This window comes from Dermacentor silvarum, chromosome 4 (genome assembly GCF_013339745.2).
Source record: "Dermacentor silvarum isolate Dsil-2018 chromosome 4, BIME_Dsil_1.4, whole genome shotgun sequence".
NCBI classification, from domain to species: domain Eukaryota; kingdom Metazoa; phylum Arthropoda; class Arachnida; order Ixodida; family Ixodidae; genus Dermacentor; species Dermacentor silvarum.
In genome coordinates, this window is record NC_051157.2 from 148,577,540 (window position 1) to 148,592,399 (window position 14,860).

A 14,860-nucleotide genomic window follows, 5' to 3' on the forward strand; every position below is an offset into this window, starting at 1 on the left:
CGCCAGTACCTGGAGTTACATCCATAGGAAAGGACGAGCAGCCCTTTAGAATTCTGGAAGTCTGGTCAATGCTCCACAATGCCGCCCTCTGAAGTGGCTAGGAAGCACTTGTGCATTCCAGCAACGTCGGTACCCGCAGAACGCGTTTTCTCAGCGGCTGGACAGATCATTTCAGATAGGAGGAGCATGCAGGCTGAAGGGCAAGAAAGTTGACATGCTTGTGTTCCTTCACCAGAATGCTTGGCTGACACATGCATGATAATTAAGTTGAACTGTTCAGCTGTAGCGGAAAGGACACCGTTTCATATTGTGGAACTGCGCGGCTGCAAATTTATTGACCCTTTTCGCGGAGCAGTTTGTTCTCGAGAAACGAAATGGCGCTTTCGGCGGCGCACCATACGTTGCCTCAGCGAAAGCGCACGAATACGAAACCATTACCGCTTCTGCCCTGTTTCCGTGCGATCAGCTGTCGGAAATGCAACTGGGTTTTCGCTCACGCACTGTGCTCCATTCATGCTGCAAAATGTGGAACGGTGGATTGAAGACGTCTGCATGCAGACGTCTTCAATTTTTGCAGCCAACTACTGCAGTAGTTGGCTGCAAAAATAGTGACTGGCATATTAAGGAATGGAATGAATATGTATGACCAAGTTTACGGACCATTGCTACATACGGATAGCCTCTGTTGCCGCCCCGCTCAATGTACGACTTTCCTCGTGGATAAAAAAAAATCACTTATCCGCCAGCATTGTATCGCTAACCTCCAAAGAAAAGACTTCAACCCCGGAACGTCGGCAAGAGTGAGTACCGCTCGTTAAACAATGACAAAGGGAGTGGCGCCGCTTCCTGGCATGGTAAGTTTCGCGCACGTTATCTACACACATCTACCCCAACTCGCACGCAAACTTGCGGACACTCCATCGCAAACGTATTACGAATATGTGAATGGGCGCACGCTTGAATCAATGCGCGCCAAAGCATGGGTGACAGCGACTACATATCGTCAACACACGAATGGTCGAAGCTGAAAGTTTCGTGATGGTCCACAGGAGTAAGCGAGTTACTAGCGATACTACATATTTGCTGCAAGCTATTACAAAGAACAGAACAGCTACATTCAAAGCCTTGTGTGCAGCAAGAACAAATCTATTGCCACTGAGCGCACCCGCGAGCGATTAGGCAGAAAATAATCAGATAGTGACCGCACCGACGAACTTCACTGAGTCAGAAACGTGACAAGCCGCTGCTTTTAAGTATTTGCCAAATAAAGAACGAAGAGCAAAACACACTGATCCTGATGCAATTCATAAGCGGAAAGCTTGGATAGATTGGAATACATTTTTAGCCTCGCTTTTTGCAACAAGCACCTTATACGCTGCTCGCGCCGTTTGGACGAAGCTTACTGAGCTTCGAAAGTGCTTTTAATGTCCTCTGAAGCTGTGGTCAAAGCTTCGTGTCGTCCACCCAGGCAGCATCTACGATATATCCCGAAACAGACGTTTCCTGAGCTGCACCGGGCGTCATGTACATCCATTGTAAACACGGAGGCAGCTGAGGCAAGCAATGGACGCGTCGCCACGTGATCAAACATGGCAGCGCCCAGGAGATCGCCGTGAAAAGGGTCAATATTGCATTTTGTGATTTAAAAGTAAACATATCAAGAACTAAGTTCGTTGGTAAGGTGTAACTGGTTACTTTTGATGATGAATTTATTGATGGACATATTCCGGCATTTTCACTGCGGAAATAATTTATTTCATTCGCCAAAAAATTGCACATACATTAAACGAGCTGAGCATTGCGGATAGTGGGCCTATCGAAAATGTTTTGGCAATATCGCCGGCCAACAACAGCATAATTATTCACAGCCCTATCGACAGTATTATCGGTTCACTACCGATTGCACTATCGATAGTACCATAGATAATATATCAATAGTCTTTCTAAACTATCGATAGTTTCAAAAAAATATCAATAGTCAATTTACCGATAGTTTTGCATCACTAGAGCGAACACAATTGCAAGATATTCATCGAACTCAAACCGGTTCTCAGCTATAATACCTACAAGTGTGCAATTTGTTGCAGAAATTTCGCGCATGCTTCGCTATCGCCCCTGCGTTCGACACGTAGGGTTTAGAAATGGCGTGAAGAGACTTGGGTAGCAAAACAGCTCCTTTTACTACGGCGGAACGTGTCCGTTTCCATAGGGAGCGCAAGCGCAGGAAGTTGAGGCTAGCTCAGGAACCCCAACCGACCCAACCAACCCAACCATCTACGAGTGCGGCGGTCATGGAGTCTCTGATGGTAGTCTCTGGGGCGCTACCAGTAGGGGGGGTTATTCCTGTCCTCTAGTGGCCTAAACTAAGCACCCTCTGCAGAACAAACGGGCCCACTACGGATAGAGAGGGAGCAGGATGGCAAAATTAGACCGTAAGACATCCACTAGCTGTAATATAAGTTAAGCATGTAACATGCGTGAGTGTAAGACGCGTGAATAAATGTAACTTGTATATTTGTTTACGTCATTTCTCTACCTTAAAATCAGTGCCCATTTCACGACCCCACTGCAGCTGCCTCCCTGATACAGCCTACCCGATTTTCTTTTTGTCTAGATCAAACCAAGTATGGCATTTCTTTTGCATCATATTTAACAGCATATTCTCTTAATTTCAACTCAAACTGCTATAGTTTACTAGACTAGCCACTTCACATGGGGAAAAAAAAAAAAAAAGCAAGAACCAAACAACCAGTTTCGGTTTCGTAACGCCAACTCGGCCGGATTTGGCGCAGGCGCAGTTTCGCACAACCTATTAGTTGCATCAGCCGACTCTCCGCATTCTCGTATCACATTGGGGCAGCGCGAGTGGCACGCACGCCGATCTTGACGCTGTTGTTGGGTAAAGCATGCCGTCGGCCGCTGCCAAGATCGAGAAACCGGCCTCTCAGGAGGGCCAGGACTCCCTCAAGAGCATCGTGACCATTTTCGAGAAGAAGACGAGGAACCTCGAAAAACGCAAGGTACGCTCCGTGACCCACCACTTTATATTCTTAGCCGTGTCGGCGACCATGGCCCTACACGTCATGCTAAGCCTACGCTGCCTGCGCAGCCCTTTTCTAGCGCGTAACGCACACAGCACGAGGCGTGCTCGGCGCTTTCGGACCCTCCGCCCAGTACGACAGGCGTTGACGATTGCCTTTGGATTCCACCTTGGACGGTTTCCGCCAGGAAAAGCACGATTTTAAGCCTAAACTGGGGCAGCGCACGCGAGCTAGTGTTTTGTTCATTTGCGGTTGTATCGCCAGTCGTCGCCCCGAAAGAAAAAAAATGATCGTGAAGTTGTCGATCATTCCTCACCTTGTCACCGGATTGCTAAGTGTTGTGCGCTAGTTGCCACAGCACCTTCGTTACACGGACGCATGTCCCCCTCGCACACGGCCCTAGTTGCTGCATGGCAGGCAGGGCAGATACGCCCGGGCGCCCACGTTTTTTTGGCAGTGGGGTGCCGGGTGCGAATGAATCGGGAGAAAGCTTTGTTCACTCGTGGTGCACTCCGTTCTGCTCTCTCTCTCGCAGGGGAAGTTGGAACTCCTCAAGAAGGAACTGGAACAAGGCAAGGAACTAAACGAGGACCAAAAGGTGCGTCACGTCGCTCGCCGCCTCTGTTCCCGCCGCCGCCCCGCTTTGTCCACTTTGTGCATCGGCACCTGCCGTGTGTGCGGCAGCTTGCAAGTGCCGCGACAGCCGCATTGAGCGTTGGCCTGCGGGCCGTCTCGAGTGAGCGCGCAGTTGCCGCTCCTCGCAACTGCGTTGGGTTAAATCTCGGAACGCGGCGCCGTCCTAGTTAGCCTCGTCACAGATTGACGACGTTGTTTGATCGGTCGGCGCATGTTTCACTTGAGAGAGACGATCGTGCGGCTCCGCAGCGTGCCGTTCTTCGTGCGTGCATTGCGCCCTAATCGGCACGCACGTATCATAGTGGCGATTTCAGTTTTGAGTGTATGCTGGTCTCCCCATGGAGCGTTGGCGACTTCTAAGATAGCACGTGTATGTCAACGCCGTGCAAGTTGTGAGTCACTTTGGGATCTTTCTTTCTTTTTGAGTCTGAGAGCTCTGCCTAGCCCATTGTCTACTTTCTAGCTAGACGGTGCCACTTCCGGCGTTGACCTAATATGTCTGGTGAACCGCGAATGTGGGTGCCGGCTGTACCGCTAAAGCTTAGCATCGGTTTAACGCGTGTCTCGTTACTGGCGAACCATTGCAGAGAGAGATTTTGGCAATGCTGCTTCATTCCGTCTTTCCATATTTGAGCATCTTTCGCCATGCTTTTGCATATTATGCAAAATAGTACTAGCACTGCAGTCAACAGCCTACTTTTCAGTAAAAAGAACCCTTTTTGTTTTTTGGTGCTACAATAGAAATATGGCATGCTCAAATAGCCCTATGCACTGTCATGCGCTTGACACGGATAACAATTTATGACATTCTAGCATTTGGGTGCAGGCATTACTGTATTACTTGGAGTCAGTTGTGTTCGGTGCATTAATTTGATGGCATCTATTCATCTTTTTCGTGGGCCCACACTTCATGATCTCATTCATGACAAAAAGAAGACATCTCTGCATTATGTGTACAAGCAAGTGAATACTTCCGTTATGCAAAGTTGTTCCAATAGTGGTATGCAGTGCGAAATTTGCAAACAGCCTTTGTGAATACAGTGATTGAGAATCTGTAATGACATTGGGGGTCAAAATTAATATAGGCCTCCTCCTGGTTAGCTATGCATACCCTAGCTGCAGAGTGGCATCGGTATTGATGCCGGTTTTGTAACCGGATGGCTTTGCCAGCACTCATTGTGCTTATTAGGTACACAGATTTTGCCTTCACACTGCATTTGCATGTCAACTAGCCCTTTTTCATTTCTGTACATGCCATAAATTGGGCTACTGTGTCTGACAGATAGCTTGTATTGGCATTGCAGCAGATGCTCAGGTGGAGCATTAGTAGCATGTCAAGCATCAGCATGACCACCAGCTCCAACATTAAGGCTTGATTGTCTACTTTTCATGAGCAGCAGCTGAAAAGCATGGGTGATAGTGGAAACATTTATGCTTTGCCCCCATCTGCGGCAGCCCGGAGAAGACATGTTTGCATGCCCCAGTAAAAGAACAAGTATTTGTTGACACTTGAAATTTTTTGCTGCTATTGGCATCAGGTTGTATTGCAGAGGTACATTGTCTAGTCTCGTAACTACTGATGTAATAGCCAGCTTGGCTTGTTTTGAGTCTTGCAGTTTGCATGACTCAAGCTGTAAATGCAGGGATGTTTGAATAAAGAAATTTGGGTTGAAGTAACATCCAAGGGAAAAAAGTTGGCGTTTACTTTTGATTATTTGTTTGCTTCTAAACGTAACCAAAGAGAAGAAATGCTGTACAGCAGTCAACACCGTTTCCTTTGCACATGCTGAAGATAATTTTGGAGCCTGTAAGGCTTGTGTGTATTTCGCAAATGAACAAAAAGTCAAGATTCACCTTAGTTCCTGACAGATTCACAATCTGTCTGACAGCTCGGTTGCACATTTTGTCTTCTGTTGTATTGTCATAGATTAAAGGTGGTTTCATTTCTGTCATTTTAGTTTGTTGTTGACACTAAATGTTCACAATATACTTTTATTTGTATTGGTAGCCAGGCGACTACTGAACCTTTTTTTTTTTGTAATTTTAGACGTGGTAGGCATAAGGGAGAGGGAGAAAGAACTTTATTGAAATAAATACTGTGTTGATCACTGCGGGTGGAGCCCTTCTTCCAGGGCCCCACTGGCTATTGCGGCTCGCCTGGCCTGGTCGAGGGTTGCCAGTTGGCTTCCTAAGTCCCATTCAGAAAGTCGCAGCTCCCACGATCAATGGACCTTTTTCCAATTCAGCTGTGCACATGCGCGTACTCTCGCCCCAGCTGCATTCCAAACTGCGCTGCCATTACGGCAGGCCAAGTGAGTGGATGATCCGTGGCAGTTTCCTGAGCTAGAGGGACTGAACAATGACTTTTCTAAGGTTCTCGGCAAGAATATTGGTTGAAGGAAAGACTGCAAGCAGTTTTATTGATGAAAATGACTGTGTGAAGTAATGCATGAGCGATAGGCTCAGAGTTTGCGAAGAGTCTCATGCCGGACACTTGCTGTACGGTCGATTGCACAAGCCAGCGTGGAATGTTGAATGTCTGGTACTGGTGTGGCGCGCACGGCCAATTTACAAAAAAAAAATGCCCCGTATTACCAGCAAGTCGCATGATTCTTGTAGAGTGAGCCAAGCCTGCATTCTCGTAACAGCAGAATGTGAACATTCGAATTGCACTTGCTACGCTATGACTGATTCGGAAGTCTCGGCGATATTTTAATCTACCAGTATGTATATCGCAGAATTTTCGCCATTGGCTGAAGGAGGCATTACCGCATGCAGGCAGAAATAGCTGTACAGTTACGTGGGTCCAAACAAAGAAATGTCGCCACACAGCCCATCAGAATGCATCGTACGAGACCAAAACGACATACTCGCAATGCCGCATTATACGCAACACGGGAGTCTTATTTTTTGAAGGCAAATGAAGGTTTTCGCACCACTCCAAACGACGGTCGAGTTTATCCTGAAGAAGGTCCTGCCACGAGGCGTTTGATGCTCGTATGTCTTCACCAGTTGGATCAAAGTACGGGCCAAGCTGTTGAAGAAAACGAAAATAAAGGCTGGCGCATGTCGTAAATCTTGGTTACGTACGGCCTGCACATGATCAGCATGTTGCCTTCGTGTCAGTAAATAGAAAATGTGTCATTGCTACACGTGAACAAATACGCGCACGCTAGAGCAGGATGATTAGAAGCTACTTCAACAACACAGAGACAAAAAAAAAGGCAGGGATGGCTGTTGCGAGAGACTGTTTGGTCAAACACTACCATGCACTACGTAGAGGCGAGAACCGGTGGGAGCCTAAGTATCTTGCCCGTCAAATTTAGTTGAGGTGGCGGTTGCTAGAGGGGTTGCTTATTGAAAAGGTCCATTGTTGACTAAAAAAAAAAAGTCTGCCACTGAGATCGTTGGTCGTCATCGGCACCCCATCCCTTTCTTCCTTACTTTGTCCACTGAAGAGGTGGCAACCCTCTGTTCCTTTGGAATATTATGAACAAATGTACTGGAGACCTGATGAAAGGGTAACAATGTCATCGCCAAATTGTGCAAACAAAATTTACATGGGTTTCTCAAAGCTTTGCAAGTGGAAAGAAAAATTGTCCCAGTCTGGGGGTGTGCTCTTAAGATCTTAACTAAACAGCATCAATATAAAGCCAATTGCTGGGCATTGTTGGAACACGTGGCATGTAGGGCCTAAGCAAATCATTAATTCAAAGCAAACTGGCAATTACGCAGTTCATATTTGCCTTATGCAATGGCACACTTAACCTTTTTATTTCCACCAAAGTACCCATACTTTCTCTGCTCTAGGGAGGACCATACTAAGAGCGCATTTTCCATTGTCCGTGTAATTTTAATGCGACAGCGTTAAGGGCCCAGTGTCGCAGAAAATACGGCGTCGGCAACCGGCATGCGATGTTGGCGGGTGGCGTAGAAAATCGTCAACCATGCAGGCCCTCCGAATATATTTAAGTATATGCCACGCCTTCATATATAACGTGTGGTATATGCGGGTTATATTTCCACACCATTTTATCACTAATATTGCTCATACCATGTCTCGCATTCTTGACAAAGCTATTTCTTGGAATTTTGAGAATGACAATCCACAAACAAATGTCATGAAACAAAACACCCACAGCGCATGCCTTTTATGTTAAATCTTCTCAGACTGAAATATTAAAAGTGCGAAATAAACACGGGAACCTGAAAAAATGATGCAATTTCTTTGGTGCATTTGTGCACTATCTCTGTGATCGGCCCACGCAAGATGCTGCGTTTCTACCAGAAAGCTCACCTATGTGCATAGCGTTTGCCGCCAGTGTTTGCCAGTAACCATTATGGTTGCATAAGCTGCAGTCATCAGGAACCGTGAGAATCAGTCAGGGATGTTTGAATGCTATCGCGTTCCACTCTTAAAAGCGAAGCTTAAGCACCCACAGTTCTTTCCTACTGTTTAACTGAAAATAAACCGTTGGGTTCATTTTATATCGGAGAAGCAGATGCTGAAAGGGTTTATTTAGTAAGCCAATCCACTTACCATCACTTACCCAGTTCACCAGATTGTTAAATAATTGGACAGAGTAATAATTGTTTCAGGGTGAATACTGAATCTGTACAGGCCTTGAAATGTTAACATGTTTGTTTCATAAATGATTGGGAACCTGTTTTCTGCAGTAAGGTAGTGATTTGCCAGGACACAGGATTTACATTCGGGTATTGGGCTTTAAGGCCAGGAATTAATTTTACATTATATAGCCTATGAGTTCTCTGTAAGTGTGCCAGCATGCGAGAACATTTTATTCTACTGAATATTTCGGGTACATTTTTCAGTTCTGTTGAGTAACTAACCTTTTAATGTCGGTAGTGTTAGTGCTGCTTATAATCTAGCTTAATAAAGCCATTTTTAGATGCACTCAACACCACATGTAGGTGCCCTAGGTATTGACGTGGCTACCATAGGGGGCAAACAAGGGGTAATGAAATTATGTTGCCAGTCAGTGGGGTTCTTACTCTTTTCACTTGCATGGCCAGATGTTGTTGGCACAGCACCACATGAGTTTCATTTGTGTGACAAAATGGTTTTAATTAAAAGGGGCTATGTAGCCCAATGTATATGAACGTAGGTGGGCAGTCCAATTCGCGCACACTTAATGGAAGACAAATGACGTTGCAAGGTATAGGAAAGGGGTGTACTCTGATGAAAACAGTTGCAATGAGATGCACCACTTTGTGCTGGCTTTTCAGAGCGCTCTTCTCCGTATTGTGAATTCCATACTCTGCAGCAAATGCTGCGAGTCAAGTCAGCCAACCAGAAAGGCTCCCCCAATGTCGCCCTCCGCATGACAGAGTGAATGGAAGCTTTAAATTTGTGTGCAGTTGGGTTAATGTGATGAGGAATGAGCCATGTTGAACATATCCTAACCACCATATAATGATAACAAAAAACACTGCAGTGTGGTGTCAGCATATTGCAGTGATGCCGAGAGTCTAACTCTGCTACATTTCAGCAAACTATGAAAAATCTGCGCCCACTCTGCAACGAAAGGGTTGCTCAGGCTCTCAAAACTGAACTGTGCCCTCAAGCGGCGTTTACCGCACCATCTAAATTGGCATTGCGTGGACCAGCGGCTGCATTAGCTCCGCGGTGGACCGAGGCAAGGGATCGTACTTCCGTGATTTGCTGTCTGTATTCAATACCTTTTACCCCGATACATGCGTGTTGCTTAAGCAACGGGACACTCTTGCTTTTCAGGTGGCAGTGAGCGATCGTGCTGGTGCCGAGCCAGACCCCACACTCCTATATGACCAATGTGAAATGGCGATAGAAGTTTCCGACTCTGGTGTCTTGCTCTATTTTTAAACATAACGTGTACATGGCAGCCGTGAAACCCGTTCAATTTGTCGTCCCCACTTGGCGTGCAGATTTTACGGCGTAAGAACGGCGTACAGCCATGATTTTGGTTGACTCTGCATCAAACGGCATTTTTCGCCGCTGGTTAAGGCTTGGTGTATCGTAGGGCTGTGACAAAAATTCGCTGCCAGCTGACGCGGTGGCAAACAGGTCATCACAACACTATGGCCTCCAATATGTTCAGACCACTAAACCACTTAGGTGATTGGGCGTGAGATCACGTGCTAGACTGGTGGCCAGTAGCCAACATTCAGACCGCGGGTGACATGCTGGCAACTACCGCGAACACTTTGGCGAAGTTTGTTTTTGCACTTACTGGACGGAATGTGTAGTAGGCAGAAAGCTCCTAATTGAATTCGCTGATCACAGCTTAGTCTGATAGTGTTACATGTGCACAGTCAAAAGTCGCACACGTATATCTGCATTTCGCGACAGTGCGCGACGCGTATCGAGCTGCGCGACAAGCGAAAGCAAACCACTATGGTAGTGTCGACATCGTTTCATACCGCTGACAATTTTCATACCGCTGGCGGTAATGGTTTTCAAGAGTACTCCATCTTAAAGGATACATTTATAGGAGCAAGATCACGCGGAAGGTTTTCAAAGCGCTTCCAACTTCAGCACGTCCAAGTGCTTCCGTGCTTTTAAGCACATCTTGGGACAGCACTGCTTCGTCACAGACCGCATTAAGGACTGATGGGGGGGGGGGGGGGGCATTTTTAGTGTGTGGGTTAAATTTATGAACCAATGACCACTTAATACTTTCACATGCGATAAACCTGCTCTGAATGTCCATTTTACTGCTGCGAAGATCATTTTTTGGGTGTTGCTAAAGCTGCTTCGAAAGAGGATGGGCCAGTAGCATAACTGATATTGTAAATGATGTAAATGTCAAGTGCTTGTGTATGTGCATTTCTCAGTGGACGCATGGGTTTCCCTAGGCCAGTATGTTTTGTTCACTTTGAAAAGTGAAGGCTTGATTTGTTTTCTATTCAATCAATTAAATTCTATTGATACAAGTATATTAATACAGAGACAGTTGTATACAGGAAGGTGTCCCAAAGTAAAAACTGCAGGCGGGTAATTGCATGTGTTGTTTATTTTCCTAAATTCATGTGTAAACTGCTGCACTGTTGTTTTTGAGGAATGGTCCACTATTCTTGTCATCGTGCAGTTAGCCATGTAACAATGTTATAAAGAACTTCAATCATGGCAGTCTGTGCGAGGCATGCACATGCATAAAGCCCTCCATAAAGGGTGCAGCAGCCATGTTCTTGAAACTCTGCTCTCCGTTGTGCACCCAGCTCGATTTCAACCAGCCACTCGTAAAACACTGCACAAACTCTCTGGAGCGCTTGGAAGTGACCACTCTAATGTACTGTGGGTGATTTTGTGTAGGATGGGCCATGGCTTCAGCACAAAGATTGCATGCGGGTCCTTCACATGCCTTTGCAAATGTTTACTCTAAGGGATATTTTGTGCAAAACTACTGCAATCTAATAGTGTCCCTCACGCTGTTGGGTGATACTGTGAATAAGTATACCAATTCTTCCAAAGTAGCGTTTTTCTAATCAAGGTGTGGGCTAATATTTACTACAAAAAGTTGTTTCTTGGGCATCTACCATACTAACATTTGAATTGCTTGTTTCGTTTTGCAGGCAGCGGTTGGCAAATATGACCAGGTGCAGGAGACGCTGGAGTTGACCAAGGAGTTGCAGAAAAGTGTCACCGCCGTTGTCCAAGAGGTTTGTGGCTTTTGATGACTTTGCGCACTCTAGCTGAAAGGGTCTTGAAAGGTGTTAGAAGGGCTGCTGAGCACGAGGTCGCGGGATCAAATCCCGGACACGGTGGCCGCATTTCGATGGGGGCGAAATGCGAAAACACCCGTGTACTTAGATTTAGGTGCACGTTAAAGAACCCCAGGTGGTCCAAATTTCAGGAGTCCCCCACTACGGCGTGCCTCATAATCAGATCGTGGTTTTGGCACGTAAAACCCCATGATTTTAAAGGTGTTAGAAGCTGCACGCAAGAAAGGGTATGTGCTGACTGGTTCGTGCAGCGGCAGATTTGTAATTTATGAGGAAATAAGTAGGTAAGCAGGCTTGTGTAGGGTTAAAAGGTTGTAGTGGTGCTCTATTGGGTGAATGATCTGGGGGCCAAGTTTGATGACCTTCTTGGGTGTTGGTCAACAGCACTTTTCGTGCACATCAGAGTCGTGAGCCTTTGAAGACCTTTTCACTTTCTGTGGGCGTGACGGCTGCATTTAGCGAATGTTGTGTCTGCAAGAAAACTGTGTCAAGTGGCACGTGATTGGCCAGGGCTGCTGCATAGTGTTGGCTGTGCACTACTGAGGTTCTCATTCTACTTGCACAGCTATTGCTGTTACGGGATGTTACTTTTCCCACTAGTGCTGACAGCTGTGCTCACTCGCATTGTGGTTATCTATGCAGCACCTGCGTCAGACCAAGCGCCAGGCACGTCGGGAACAGCTGGAGCGTCAGGCACGGGAAGCTCAGCGAGTGCGAGAGCTGCTGGAGGTGCAAGATTTGCTGTTGGCCCTGGGATCACCAGCAGTGCGCCAGTGCTTTCTGGACGGCGAGGAAGGTGCCCCGCAACTGTCGGCGGAAACCTTCGACCAACTGGACCAGCTGTACAAGTTGGTGTGCCCCGACAGGGAGGAGTGTGAGCCGGGCACCTTCCCGAGCCTCCTGTCGCAGGCGGCGGAACACCTGGTAGCCCTGCTGGATGCGCGACCGCGGCCTCTGCTGGGCACTACCTGTATCCTTACAGTGTCATTTGGAAATACAGTGGAGCTGGAAACAAAGTAAAGCTTTACCCGAAAGCTCTGTCACACAACATAGTTGACGTGCGCATCCGCTGCCAGTCATTGCAACAAACTGTAGTCATTGAAAAGTAGGAGTCATCCCGTGAAGCTGCTGCATCAGCCCTCTGTGCTCCCATAAAATACTGAATTTTTTTCATGGAAAGCCCGCACATTGCATTTTTTTACAGGGTGCGGTCCTTAGACAAGGCAGGGTTATGGTTACTTATCGAAGCCTCAAACTGTGCTCGGACTGCTGTGCAGAATAATGCAATTACTTGTGGCTAACTATGTACGCTCTTATTCAGTCTTGGTGACTTCCACTGCTCTTGTCTGTTTGACGAGTCTGCCTCGCTTCGGTGCACAACTGTCTCAAACCACATGCCACTCATTCAATATCACGTGCGCACATTTTACGGAGATGTTCTCTTCGTGCACTTTAAAGGGGAGGAGGGGATGAAAAATAACTTTTGTTTCTTGGCAGAAAGGGCTGAAATTTGGCACACATACTGTACATTACAGTAGAGGCAAATCTAAAATTTCATTAAGATATCTTCATTAGTTTTTGTGTTATAAGAATTTACAAAAGTTTACAAGTTCCTTGCTCGTGGAAAGCCTGGCACAGTAACGAAACATGGTACGGAACTGGGAATACTTTGTATGTTTGATGTCTAATCCATATCAAGACAGTGTTCGATTTTTTTTTTTTTTTTTAGTGCCCTCATAATTTTTTGCTCAACATGACATGCATGTGACTTGTGTTTCACTGCATAGAGCCTGTAGTTATTCTGAAAGAATTAAATAATGGAAAGATAAATGAACATGTCAAGACTGTCTTGATGTGCAGCACAGTTTATGGATCACAGCAAAACAAACTGGACCAAAATCAGTCCTGCCATTGTTGTGCCATGCTTTCCACGAGCGAGGTGACCGACAAAAAAAAAACACAATTGAGAAAACGAGCTGCAAACTTTTGCAAGCAGTGCAGGTTTATTAGAACGCATCAGGGCAGTAATTTTTGGCATCATTGCTCTCAGGCATCTTCTTGCACCTTTGCCTCTTCGTTTGGTGGGCTTTGAAAATTTCATAGCTTGGCTGGTCCATCAAATTGAACTTCCGCTCAGTTGTGGACACCACGCGAAGGGAGTCGCGAACGCTGCATGCTCGCGCTTCTGCCGTCACCGCTGACACGAAACGCGGCTCGAGGCGCGTCTGAATGGTGCACTGTTCGGGTGACTACTTGTCCGGTGAATCTTCGATTATCACACTGTAGCTCGTCGACAGTTGGGGCTCGCTCGGAGGCTGCGTCCGTGTCGCACGTTGCATCAGAAACTGAGTACAGTCTTTGCCGGCGATGTTGACCTTCGACCCGCGTCGATACGATCTCAGCTGATTAGCCTGGCAGTACGCCGACGCGCGGGAACCTCCATTGGCGCGTTTTGCGTCGACTGCGTTATCTGTGCTGATGGCACAGGGAGATTGTCGGTTTCGCTGCTGGAGTCGCACAGTGTAAAATAGCGCGGCACGTAATCCATGGTGCAAGGTAGCGCGGCACATTCAGTCTGGTGCTCTTCCGCTTCTCCCGCTAATCGCCGTATTTTTATTGCCGTGGAGGCTCGCGCTTCCGTATTCCAAAGGCGTGCTTTGTCCAAAATTTCTTCTCGAATGAGCGACGATCCATCACTAACCTGGAAGCTCTCAGAAATCTGAATTCTGCATGTCAAGTGAAGATGCCGGCGTGGTTTGCGAAGCAGACAACTGCAGTTCCCATCTTGCCCGCTGCCGCAGCAGTAACCGTTAGGGAGACATCTTTCAGCACGGCAGCCAATCAGAGGCCCGCTTTCATCGGAGGACCCGTGTGACTACCTCCAGTCAACCCGCTCTTCTTTTGTGTTCGTGTGTTTGTTACAAGATGGCGGCGAATTGAGAAGTGGAACGGCGAAACTTTGAGCTTTCGAACGATACCAATAAGGCGGCGCTTGGTGGCGGGAAATACGAGATATGGCTCCGTGAACTACGATGATTTTGCTCGATATAAAGTGTTTTCTCGCCCTGTGCACTGACAAATTAATTTTTTTCTGGCACTTTTAGTGCGTTTTCAGCGAAACCATTTTGATACTGCTAGTTTAGGCGTTGCAAATGCCGAAATGCGGGGTTTCCAAAAATCTATTTTTCTCGCGATTTGATTTCCACGTCCCTCCCCCCTTAAAGAAAGACGCAGCTGAATGCCAAACAATGCGGCATAGCACAGGTGATACTGTTGAAGTGTGCTTTATCTATGCAATCCGGCAAGGTGTGGTGATGATGCCACTGTCTGCAGAATAATAGCTATTGTCGTTCGTTCGCACATTTCGGAAATTAATCGGCACACGGGCATGCCCATAACGCTCAGCAAAACTTTTTTTTTCTCCCCCCCCCCCCCCCCTCTAAATTTTTCAATCTTCATGA

The 14,860-nt window shown here is 46.8% G+C and overlaps 1 protein-coding gene across 1 annotated transcript in view; it reads left to right on the forward strand.

Annotated features, from left to right (window-relative positions):
• Positions 1-2,836: 2,836 nt before the first annotated feature.
• Positions 2,837-14,860, forward strand: part of LOC119450730 (caprin-1-like) — a 28,191-nt gene continuing 16,167 nt past the window's right edge. The window contains exons 1-4 of the mRNA XM_037714243.2: positions 2,837-3,020; positions 3,577-3,639; positions 11,250-11,336; positions 12,042-12,369. Coding sequence (XP_037570171.1) covers positions 2,907-3,020; positions 3,577-3,639; positions 11,250-11,336; positions 12,042-12,369 — 592 coding nt within the window. The 5' untranslated portion in view covers positions 2,837-2,906. The remainder of the gene's footprint in view (positions 3,021-3,576; positions 3,640-11,249; positions 11,337-12,041; positions 12,370-14,860) is intronic.